This window comes from Triplophysa rosa, linkage group LG7 (genome assembly GCF_024868665.1).
Source record: "Triplophysa rosa linkage group LG7, Trosa_1v2, whole genome shotgun sequence".
NCBI classification, from domain to species: Eukaryota; Metazoa; Chordata; class Actinopteri; order Cypriniformes; family Nemacheilidae; genus Triplophysa; species Triplophysa rosa.
The window spans coordinates 21,342,343-21,354,850 of record NC_079896.1 but is presented as its reverse complement, the minus strand read 5'-3'; the positions used below and the strand labels follow the sequence as shown (position 1 = coordinate 21,354,850).

Sequence of the window (12,508 nt, the reverse complement as noted above, 5' to 3'; positions counted from 1 at the left end):
AATATAATTTCTTTATTTACTTCATGTATTTCGTGACTCTATCATACATCTAAAATATTAGATTAAAATAGAAATGTTTTGTCTACAAAGAGAGAAAATATGTCCTAATTTACATACATTCTTACAGACAATCCACACCCTTTTGTAGTATAGGACCAATAGTCTGATCATATTATGTAGTTTAAGTATATAGTGTATAATGCGTCAGTTGGGTTATAGGGTGATAGGTCTACTGCAATAGTGCATAAATAACAAATAACTCCTGGAATAAAGCATCAATACACCTTTCTTAATTAAACCTCAGTCAATGAACAAAGTAGCTCTGTTATTATTTAGTGTACTTGTCTGTGTTGTATCTGACTATCAGATGGATTTGGGGTAAATTCTGTCAAGCACACAGCGAGCCGTGGGCGTAATTTTTATTCGGCAAAATGATTACATGTCTCGCTGCCCTTTTGGAAAAACTAGCCTTGGGGTGACAAGTAAAAAGGCTCCATAGCAAATGCTTTCATATTGAATGTCACTCAGTGTCTGAACTCTGTATTCTGAAGCACTGCGCCCTTAGGCCTCCGCAGAGATCTGTATGAGCACTCAGCCGCAAACTGCAAAACAGACGTTTCTATTAGCTTTTATGTTGGTGTGAATTGCGGCACATTATGTTCTTATTTGGAGGCATTTCTCCTAATGGAAATGATACTGGAAATCACACATGCCAGAGGAAACTGCAAGACGGGAAAAAATAAAGCACCAAAGCTCTTTCTGCACTTCAAATTTATTGTTTTTGGGTATATATATATATATATATATATATATTCATTTTGCTATAGCTTGAGTTGACACGATGTTCCACATTTGGGTTTGCAATGAATATTCCACTGTTTTTTCATCCCTGATTATTTAAATGAGAGTAAACAGGCAAACAAACCAGTCAAGCTTCATATCAGGAGGCTTTGGGATAAGATGATCAGTCTGTGATCAGTGTTTTTGAAGACAGTGAGTAAAGTGTACCTCAGACAGACCTTCACTTCAAAATAAGATACTTTTTTAACTTTATCCCACCAAAACTTTTCTATGACAGACACCCCACAGCAATGTAAAAGACTGACAGAACGCAAAGATGTATTAAAGTTTTGACAAAATCAGTCTCAAGCCATCATATTCATTTTTGAACTGCTCGTAAAATACAATAAAACAATTGTCCTGTGTTCTTTAAATATAAATATGAACTTGTTTTCTTTGCAGTATTGCATGATCTGGAAACGTTGCATTTTTTTATTTTTACCAATTTCTCTCTTTTTCATATTTTTCAAAATAACGTAATAAAAAACTATAAAGAAAGTTGGTAACCGAACGGCATTGACCCCCATTAACTTCTATATAACTTCTGTATGGACACAAAACCAATGTTAACAACATTCTTCAAAATATCTTCTTTTGTGTTCTGCTGAAGAAAGAAAGTCATACAGGTTTGAAATGTTGACAGAATTGTCATTTTTGGGTGAACTATCACTTTAAACTCATAGCTATAAATAGTAAATTCAGAAAAACTGAAAATAACTTGGGCGGTCTCTCAAATTTTCCCCTTAAAATATCCAAACAATATAGCGAGAGGTTTTTAAGTGGATAATTTGAAATCAACAAAAACACGTATAGCAATCAAGAATGAACTTCCATTTAAACATACTTAAAACGATATTGTCCAGTAAAGATAAACACAATCTTCACCACATGCAAATTGAACAAACACACGCACGCACGCACGCACACACCAGTGCGCTAGTACATTAATACTCTATATACGAGACAGACCAGTGCATTAGTGCATGTTAAAATGAGTCGCTACAGGGCTTGCTAATCTAATAAAAAGAAAAAAGTAATCATGGCCTGGCCGAGTCTGCACTCTGCATCAAATAATTAAAGTCATAAATTAAATCCACACTTCTGACCTTCTCCCAGCCTCTCCACAAAGCTTTAACACGGCCGTTCTCCATCAACCCCAAAACAGCCATTGTATTAATGATTTCCCCATTAAAACGCTCAATGGAGCAGCAACTCGCATCTTTAATAAAGCACAAATCCTAAGGGACTCGGGTCTTTGCTATGCAGTGGTCCTAGAATGCCCATCCAATTTATTTGGAAGCAGTTGAACCACATCCCTGTGATGTTTTGCTGCTGATCGACATCAAAAGAAACAGAAATCAGACAGTAATGCACTGCTATTGTAATGGTTATAGCGGCAGTAATACAAACAAAGCTTTTTAAAAGACAAAATAGCTGGGGAACAAAGAGTCCCTGACTTTGCCAATGTTATTTATTATTTATTGAAATGTAGTCCATTAAGAATCATTATGCGTTTTGGTCCGAATTCATAAAATGTAAATGGTAGAAACTTAAAGAGGTGGAAACCTCCTATAAAATGCATGTGCGTATGAAATTTGTCCATGAACTAAAAGATGTATCTTCATTTTTAAAGTATTATTTCAAAGTATTTTAAAGTATTAAGTCAAAATTGTCAACGTCCTGACCTTTTATTTCCACGACTGTATATAATATTTTTTCATTTTGTGTCCCACAGAAGAAAGTTAAATAGGTTTCATACAGTATTTTTGAGTAAACATGGTTTGTTTTTGTTTCTTATTTTAGATTATGATGTCGATTTTTTCCCCAACTCTTCCAGGTTTGCCCGTGGATGAAAGATGAGTTCAGTTTAGGAGTGTGGGTGTCTGGCATCAAGCGAGATACCATATGAGAGTAAGTGCAGCCACTATGCCGTTGAGTATAGCCATGCTGTAACCCATATGGAAAGAGTGTCCGGTCATTCGCCTGCAAAACACACACAAGCCAAAGGCATTACATTACGCAATACTCTGACCATAGCTGCAAGATGCACTTAAACGGCATTTATAACTTATACAGTTGTATGACTTGCAATGCAGGAAGTTTAAAAGCACAACAAACAAAACCCATGACATGTATGCAACACGGACAAGTGTATTGATCTTATCAGTTGGTCATTACTCTACTCTATGAAAGTGAAGATGGCCATAAAAATCCCATTAGTAGTCATCCAGATGTCCCATGTTACACAGAGCTCTAATGGCTTATTAAGCGTACTAGATTACTTTTAGAGTTGCAGGTTTAACAGCTGTCAAGCAGTTTAGATCTGCAACAATGCATAATGTTATAAATGTTTAATGTGTACCAACAGAAGCACCAAACAGAACTGCAACAATAATGATTGTTCGCAAATTTCTAATTTTTTTTGAAAAACGTTGGTAGCCTGTCCCCACTGACTTCTATTGTATGGACATAAAACCACTGACACATTTTTCAAAATATCGTCTTTTGTGCTTGCATGCTTTGATTGAGCTATCAGTTTGTGTCTGTTAAAACCTATTTCCCAAAGCAAGGAAACGCAAGGTTCACTTATCTGAAAGACAGAACAAACAAATTAATGACACGCTTTAGACAGACAGCTGCCTTGACACAGAACATTAGGAAGTCAGACTTTTCCACATGTATCTGTGAGAAAAAAGGTTTGGGAACAGATTGTAATTAAGGCCATCCATTCAAATAATTTACCGGCGTTAGATCTAATGAGAATGATGCGACGAAAAACCCAAAGAGACTAAACTAAATACTATTAGCCAGTTAATTCAACGAATCAATTTTTGTGGCGTGAACTCCCTGAACCTCACTTACAACGGAAATAGCAGATCATGTAAAGCTTATCTACTGAAGACAGCCACAAACATCTGACTGTGACCATATGTACCCACTGACTGAAAGGTTGGGTTTCTATGGAAACAAAGTGATGGGTGCATTATAATGTGCACGAGCATGACTGAGCTTCTATTAGCACACAGACATTCAGTTTTATCCTCAAAAGACTTAAGCGGCACTGCGACACAATGCAAATTGGCATTGAAAGAGGTAGAAGAGGATGTGTGTGTGTGTGTCTGCCGCTGTTTTGTTGTGGTGAAACGGAGCTATGCAAGCATGAAGGAACAAGTAGACCCCAGTCACAGTTCTGTAAAGCTATGGCAAGGGTCAGTCAATAGTGCGCCATCCGGCTGCTGGCTGGTCGATAGCCTGTTTGCGATCTGAACTGCCCGTGCAAGTTAGGTTCAGGACAGGCATCGTCGGAGCGCCGCTGCGCGATTAGATAACCAACTCGCACAGTGATGAAGTGACCCTGGGTTTTATCGCCAGGCCTCCAGACAAAATCGATAACGTTCCTCCCAAACAGCCAATCACGAACAGGGTTATGGATTCATAAAGTGAAACTCATTTCTCATTTTCAAACTCAAGCAGGGTAGAGATGTTTCAGGTGGCTTTAAAGGAGGGCCTTAAAATCTTAGACATTAATGTCATGTAAGTAAACTGTCACATCCATAACGGCCCATATTCCTTACAAACACATGAAAATTAAACTAAAATAACTATTTTGTATTTTTCCATTTGTTGGGTTTTATTACTTCTGGTTTGTACATTATAATTCACAGAAATCCTACAAAGTATGTTGTCTCTCAAAATCGCATATCCTTTTTTTGTCACATCATAACACATTTTTCTCTCATTTAAAATGAAAAAACTTGCGCATAGACAGATATTTTTCTCATGTCTGGACTCTATCAATAAAAATATAATATAAACCGATGATTCAGTATATTGTAAATATATACATACAATATACAGTGGTGTGAAAAAGTGTTGGCCCCCTTCCTGATATCGTATTTTTTGCATGTTTGTCACACTTTAATGTTTCAGATCATCAAACAAATTTAAATATTAGTCAAAGATAACACAAGTAAACACAACATGCAGTTTTTAAATGAAGGTTTTATTATTAAGAGTAAACAAAATCCAAAACTACATGGACCTGTGTGAAAAAGTGTTTGACCCCCTGTTAAAACATAACTTAACTGTGGTTTATCACACCTGAGTTCAATTTCTCTAGCCACACCCAGGCCTGATTACTGCTACACCTGTTTGCAATCAAGAAATCACTTAAATAGGACCTGCCTGACAAAGTGAAGTAGACCAAAAGATCCTCAAAAGCTAGACATCATGCCGAGATCCAAAGAGATTCAGAAACAAATGAGAAAGTAATTGAGATCTATCAGTCTGGAAAAGGTTATAAAGCCATTTCTAAAGTTTTGAGACTCCAGCGAACCACAGTGAGAGCCATTATCCACAAATGGCGAAAACATGGAACAGTGGAGAACCTTCCCAGGAGTGGCCGGCTGACCAAAATTACCCCAAGAGCGCAGCGACGACTCATTCAAGAGGTCACAAAGACCCCAAAACAACATTCAAAGAACTGCAGGCCTCACTTGCCTCAGTTAAGGTCAGTGTTCACGACTCCACCATACGAAAGAGACTGGGCAAAAATGGTCTGCATGGCAGAGTTCCAAGACAAAAACCACTGCTGAGCAAAAACAACAAAGGCTCGTTTCAGTTTTGCCAGAAAACATCTTGATGATCCCTAAGACTTTTGGGAAAATACTCTGTGGACTGACGAGACAAAAGTTGAACTTTTTGGAAGGTGTGTGTCCCATTACGTCTGGTGTAAAACTAACACCGCATTTCAGAAAAAGAACATCATACCAACAGTAAAATATGGTGGTGGTAGTGTGATGGTCTGGGGCTGTTTTGCTGCTTCAGGACCTGGAAGACTTGCTGTGATAAATGGAACCATGAATTCTGCTGTCTACCAAAAAATCCTGAAGGAGAATGTCCGGCCATCTGTTCGTGACCTCAAGATGAAGCGAACTGTGCAGCAGGACAATGATCCAAAACACACCAGCAAGTCCACCTCCGAATGGCTGAAGAAAAACAAAATGAAGACTTTGGAGTGACCTAGTCAAAGTCCTGACCTGAATCCTATTGAGATGCTGTGGCATGACCTTAAAAAGGCGGTTCAGGCTCGAAAACCCTCCAATGTGGCTGAATTACAACAATTCTGCAAAGATGAGTGGACCAAAATTCCTCCACAGAGCTGTAACGGACTCATTGTAAGTTATCGCAAACGCTTGATTGGAGTTGTTGCTGCTAAGGGTGGCCCAACCAGTTATTAGGTTTAGGGGACAAACACTTTTTCACACAGGTCCATGTAGTTTTGGATTTTGGTTTCCCTTAATAATAAAAACCTTCATTTAAAAACTGCATGTTGTGTTATCTTTGACTAATATTTAAATTTGTTTGATGATCTGAACCATTAAAGTGTGATAAACATGCAAAAAAATACAAAATCAGGAAGGGGGCCAACACTTTTTTCACACCACTGTATATCTACATACATTCTCTAGGACTTTATATTTCAAGTTTGGATGTTTTACCATCTCAAACGTAAATGTGTGGGAGTACCATCTAGGTCAGTGGTTCTCAACACCGGCCGGGGCCCACAGCTGACTTCCAAGGGGTCTCAAGATGACAAATATTTTAAAATGAGACAAAATGAGCATTGAAATACTAAAAAAAAAGGAAACGTTTTTCCAGTTAATGTTAAGCGCCAAAATATTTTATTAGGTAGAAATGGTAAGGTTTTGTGAGTGGGAGGGGGTTGGAGTCAAAAAGGCTGAGAACCCTATGACAGATGGGTTGATGACAGTTCAGTGTCAACTGCTGCTACAAGTTTCTCTATAAGCAGTCATTTCACTCCACAATATGATTCACATCTTTAGTGCCGTTTTGGGTCACCATTCAAAATTCATCAGACGCTGGTATTGAGCCGTTATCACCCAAGTTTCATCGGAAGGCTTTCAAAACTTAATTAAAAAGCTCTTGACTGAATTATTAAAAGACTCAACATAAACTTCTCTTGAAATTATTTTTAAATTTACAAAGTTACTAACGACCCATCACAGTATTTCCATTATACATGTGCCTACCCCCTCCTACTTTGTCACACAAAGCTCTCGGTAATGAATGTCAGGAGCACTAAGGTTATTGGAAACACAACAGAATGTCTCAGTCTCAGGGGCTTACAGGGCAGCTTACACCATCACAACACATCCTTCGTTAATGCAGTGGGTTGTCACCGAAACAGCTAAGGAAGTGTGACTAACGTTGTCACGGTAACATCTTTCTTCCCCGAAACTCATTATCTTACCACAGCCACATTTAGTTTACTTAGTTACCATAGAGATGGAATACAATTTATGTGGTGGTTAAATGTGGGTCTGTTGCCTCTATACCAGACTTCTCGAATGTGTGGAGGCAGGACAGGCTTCGGAGATCACATAAGTATAAAAATAAAGGAAGTGAAAACCTTTTCGCATTTAACAGGGTTACCGAAGGTCTGATTTTATTGGTTCACTTGGTTGCGGCCCCTTTTTCAACAATCTTTTTTTTGGACCGCACAGATCAGATATACGCAGCGTACAGAACTTAAGTCAGCTTTTAGAAAGCAGATCCCTTCGGAAAGAACTAGACGTTTTTGCTTCTGTCAGAACATTAACAGCTGGGGTATCGGACATTTAGACATATTTGATGGGGCTTGGAGCCACACAAAATCCCCACGGACCAATTCTGGGGCAGTTTTTGAATGTCCCGTTTGGTGCTAGTATTCAGGTCTGAAGATGAAAACCAATTACAAGAAAATTGCTTTTCTGTTCTCCTACGAGCTTGCGCTCTCGCCTGGCCGAGCTGAACCAGCGCAGAGATAGGAACAATTTTCTATTTAACCAGCTGACAAGCTGCTCGAGCACTGACAGTCAAAAACAAAATTGGAAAAATGGGTGAATAAACCTCGGGATAGAGGAACAGCCTTGATAATATGTTCCTGTAACTCTTCAACTCTCACAGGATATTACACTGAACTGGCCGTTGAAAACGGGATTGAATGTAGAGACGGCCATAAATCAATGTCATCAAGAGCTAAAATAAATTAACAGTGTTCACAAGAATATTTGTGGCTGAGTGAATGCACTGATCACCTATACTTGGAAATTAAGTGGTTCATACAGCTACAGGCGCATGTCAACTTTCATTAAATAGCTAAAAATTGTTTTGTAATTGAAAAATTAATCAGTTTTGGAGTTCCCAGAAAGTATGGTGTTAAAATGTGCTGCGTTTTATGGCTGTCTGAAAGCAGGGCAGTTGCGAGACAGTCAAAGACTTTCTGTGGTTTTAAAGAGATAGTTCACCCAAAACTGAAAATTCTGTCAATAATTACTCAACCTCAAGTTTTTCCAAATCTGTATAAATTTCTTTGTTTGGAAAAATGTTAGCAACTGAGATTTCTGGGACATCACTGACTACCACAGTAGATTTTTTTTATTTCAATAACTGTTTGCTTTCCTGAAGTCTTTAAAATATCTTATTTTGTTTATTTTATACAATACGTTTTCTACTTTGGTTGTCAATAATGTCCCAGAAATGTCAGTTGCTAACATTCTTCCAAATATCTTTCTTTGTGATCAACCAAAGAAATTTATACAGGTTTGGAACCACTTGAGGTTTGAGTAATTTATGACAAAGTGTCACATTTTTGGGTGCACGATGCATTTAAACCACCATCCAAGGCAGGTCTAATCAATACATTTAAGTGCACTTTATAGAAAGTAAAGCAAATATACTAAAATGCTGATTATTGAGTCAATGTTTAATCGCTCTGCCTAATGCTGAACTAAATGCGCGCGCAGGCATCAAAAACCTTCCAGACGGAGTAGATGTTACTAGACAGACTGTCTATATCATAATGCTTTTCGTTTTCCCCTCTGTAAAACGCTTAAGACAGCATTTTCAAGCTTCCAAATAATGATTTTGGACAGCTGTTTTTAGAAAACAGCACGGGCTATCAAAGCAATATTACTGCGCAGTAACAGAGCAGCTTCCTGTGGTGTGACATATTATTCAAAACTATTCCACTAATTATTGTATAATTGTATTGCATTTATATGACTGCATAAATATTAAGAGGCTACAAGTGACTGAAAATTGTGAAATGCTGCTCATTTAGACTAGAGCATCTAAATTTAATTGGTTGGCGACAATAAGATGCTTATCAACTACCCATTTACTGGATACAGAAGCATTTTTTTAATCGCACAACATGATAAAATGCACTCACTTGAGTCTGGCTGAAGACAGTGGGGTTGGGGGAAACATCCCTGGCTCAAATGAGTCAAAGTAGGTTAAAGTCCAGGAGAAGCTGCAACACAGTCCTCCAGCAACAGAAGACAGGACCAAAATACTCCAGAACCCTGCAAGAAAGTAGTAGTTTCAAAATATCAGTTGCTACTTGGCAAAAAAAACACACACTAAAAGACTGAAATACTACTTACCCAAGAGTCTCACTTCTGATCCATCTTCAGTGGTTATCCTTTCAGCTCTTAAATCTGTTGTTCAGAGAATTACGAAACAATGTATATGCACAGGCACTCCAGGTATTACACACTGAAATACAGAAGAGTCTTTAAGAAAAACACGAGGTAGCGCTTACCTTTTAATACTATGTACAAAAAGGAGATAAACACAGCGATGAATGAGACAACGACAATGCTGCACAGCATTGAAGCTACGCGAGCGGGCCACAGGTGTGTGCCTCTCCAGAACTGCTGCCGCGCAGGCGTTGCCTTGCGGCTCGCGCCGCTTTCATCTAAAGCTGCATTTTCATCGCCAAATGCGTGTCTTCTTTCTGTTAATACATTATTATCATCATCGTCTGAATAAATATCTAAAGACGGGTCTGTCTCTGTAGCAGATCGTAACATGCTTGCTAATAAAACTTGAGATTGTTGGTTAAGTGAGTCACATCCTGCGCTTTACGACAGTGTAGTGCATTTCCGTTTCTAGACAACATGGAAAACTGGCTAGCTAGTTAGCGCGCTAGGTCTGGTAACTTCTCTTTATAGTAGTATATTATTAATCATAGCAGATTGGTAAAATGTACACGTCTGATATAATTAATAGCAAATGACGAATGCAGGCCATTTGACAAAGATTTGTATAAAGTCAGCCGGTGACGTTTCAAAACATCGCGGTTTGAGCTAGTTTTGCGAAGTACCGCCTCTTGCCACCATGTTATCCAATCGTAGTCGTTGTCCACCCAATACGACGCCACGATAGGATGAAAGTTATTCAACAATATCAAGCACTTGTGGGTTTTATGCGAGACTGTAATTTAATTTCTTTAATTACTAGAAAAAAGGCATAATTCAACTAGTGACCATGTTAGAATGCTTGCGGTTATTTAAATGTTTTGGCTAACATCAAGTTTACTCAGGCATTTATCTATTGCATTAATTTCTGTTTTTCACAGTTCTTTCATGGACCACAGCACTCGTAAAACTTCTGACAGTGGCGGTTTTTTGATCTGCCCACATGTTCTCCGTAGTTTGTGGAGCTGTCATATTTGATCTTTCTACTATTTAGATTTGCTGCATGGACTGTTACCCAGTCTTTGGCCAGAAGACAGAATATACTGCGACCTGGAGGAAATGTCGAACTAAAGTGGATGAAAATGACATTCGTCTCATATTCCGATTCTGTAAATAGCCTGTAATGATTTTAAACATCACATGTATTGATTCATAGTAGAGGTTTGAAAGCGTCGGGTTTGTATTTTTCGTGCTATTGTGCTATGTTGTGGTTGGAATACTAACCATCAACACAGCAATATAAAAACAATATATAATCACCACAGTTATCATTACAGGCTATTTATCTCTTTTCTACTCTTTCAAAAAAAACAACAACTTAGCTCTCTATACTGTGGTGGCTATATGAGACCAGGTTTCTTTTATTGCACTTATGCTTTTTGTTGTCCTTATGTTGTTCCAATTGCTTCCATTGTTTCCCTCATCTGTAAGTCGCTTTGGATAAAAGCGTCTGCTAAATGACTAAATGTAAATGTTATAGTATAGTTCATAGTGTTAGTTTCCCACATAGTCTCACCACCATACCTTTGGTATTTGTAATACAATAATTGTAATGCATATGGTAACCTATCTGCCAAATAAAAAAAATAACGTGCTTACTAAACTTTTTGTATAATAAAAAAGAAACATGCAAAAATTATAATCTTAGCATACAGCCTTAGCATATAACCTCAGTTTTGACATGCATTGAATGAGCTGGTTATATTAACAATATAATATGCAATTTCAAATAATTACAAAACAATCAGGGATGCTTACAAATTAGTAACAAAACAGTCATGTTTAATCATACAAATACTTCCCGTTTACTGCTGAGAGAGGGGATTTGCCACCACCTTGTGGCAGTATTAGGTTACAACAGTCCATATCACATTCATTTCGGAATGTACCAAATTGGGCAATTCCAGCGTTATGGGTGTGACATTTTCAGTCAAAATTTGACGTATAAATTCCTAGAGAATGTATTTTTTCCCAATATATTAAACCATATGTTTATATTTTACTAAAGCCCTGATGATAGAGTCTGTGCACGGGTTTTCTATTTTAAAGGTAAGAAATGTATGGTTTCAACTAAAAAGGATGCACGTTATTGAGAGAAAACATACTTCGTAGGATTTCTGTGAATTAAAATGTGCAAACCAGAAGCAATAAATGGAGAAGGGATAGTTCTTCTTTGAACATAAAACATTTATGATCTTTTAATATTCATGTGCCAGTTTATGAGGGTTAAGGATGTGACAATTTACTTACCTGACTATGGAAAACTATGCTTTAAAAACTATCCCTTACGAAAATTAACCATGTTTTTGTAACCATGCTTTTTTGGTGCATTGATTACTTGGGGCAAAACCATGGTTTTACTACAGTAACCATCGTTTACTATGGTTTTTACAAAAAACATGGTTTTCAAAACCATGGTTACTTTGTGATAACCATTGTTTTACTACAGTAACCATGTTTTTTTGGTTTTAACTGTAGTAAAACCATGGTTTTTCAATTTTAACTGTAGTAAAACCATGGTTTTTCGATTTTAACTGTAGTAAAACCATGGTAAATTTCCGTAAGGGATTGAACACTATAGTTGACACTTTCATGGAATTGCCCAAATGTTGGAGCTGACTGACATTGGTAAAATAGATGAAGATTTGCAAAAATGCATATGCATACAACTCTTGACCATATAACTCTAATTGACCACACAAGAATTGTTTTAACGGTGCTGGTGTCATTGTTTATTTGCACACAACCATCGATTCCAGTTTGTTTTAAGAGATCAAAGTACAAAAAAAGTTATATGTGCCACTAGTGTCTGTTCAAGCTTTCAAGTGTTACGTGCAACCACAGACATTTACCATATGCAACAACAGTGATATGAGCAATTCAGGTCACAGATTAAGTTGATTCACTGTCTTCACCATCTATTTAAATAATACTGTCATACTAAACAACATAAAAGTTAATAACATTTCAGTGAAATTGCAGATGTCGGTTTGTTTCAACAATATGTACAGCACCACAATGGATGAACAATGTAAAAAATAAGAGGCTTAATTTTGTAGCAAAATATCTGTACATTTAAAAAAAAGACTTTTTTGTCCAATGAAATGTCTTTGTTTAAAAAA

At 37.3% G+C, this 12,508-nt stretch overlaps 1 protein-coding gene across 2 annotated transcripts; it reads right to left on the bottom strand.

Moving 5' to 3' along the window:
- Window positions 1–765: 765 nt before the first annotated feature.
- On the bottom strand, window positions 766–9,958 carry arl6ip6 (ADP-ribosylation factor-like 6 interacting protein 6). 2 transcript variants are annotated; one of them, XM_057338017.1, is made up of 4 exons: window positions 9,449–9,951; window positions 9,291–9,344; window positions 9,077–9,209; window positions 766–2,823 (listed from the first exon to the last, which is right to left on the bottom strand). In XM_057338017.1, the coding sequence occupies exons 1-4, from the start codon at window positions 9,717–9,719 to the stop codon at window positions 2,730–2,732; spliced, it is 552 nt and encodes a 183-aa protein (XP_057194000.1). In that variant the 5' UTR covers window positions 9,720–9,951; the 3' UTR covers window positions 766–2,729. The 2 variants fall into 2 exon arrangements, with proteins under 2 accessions (XP_057194000.1, XP_057193999.1); XM_057338016.1 differs by lacking the exon at window positions 766–2,823 and adding an exon at window positions 4,885–5,828 and having other exon boundaries at window positions 9,449–9,958.
- Window positions 9,959–12,508: the final 2,550 nt, after the last annotated feature.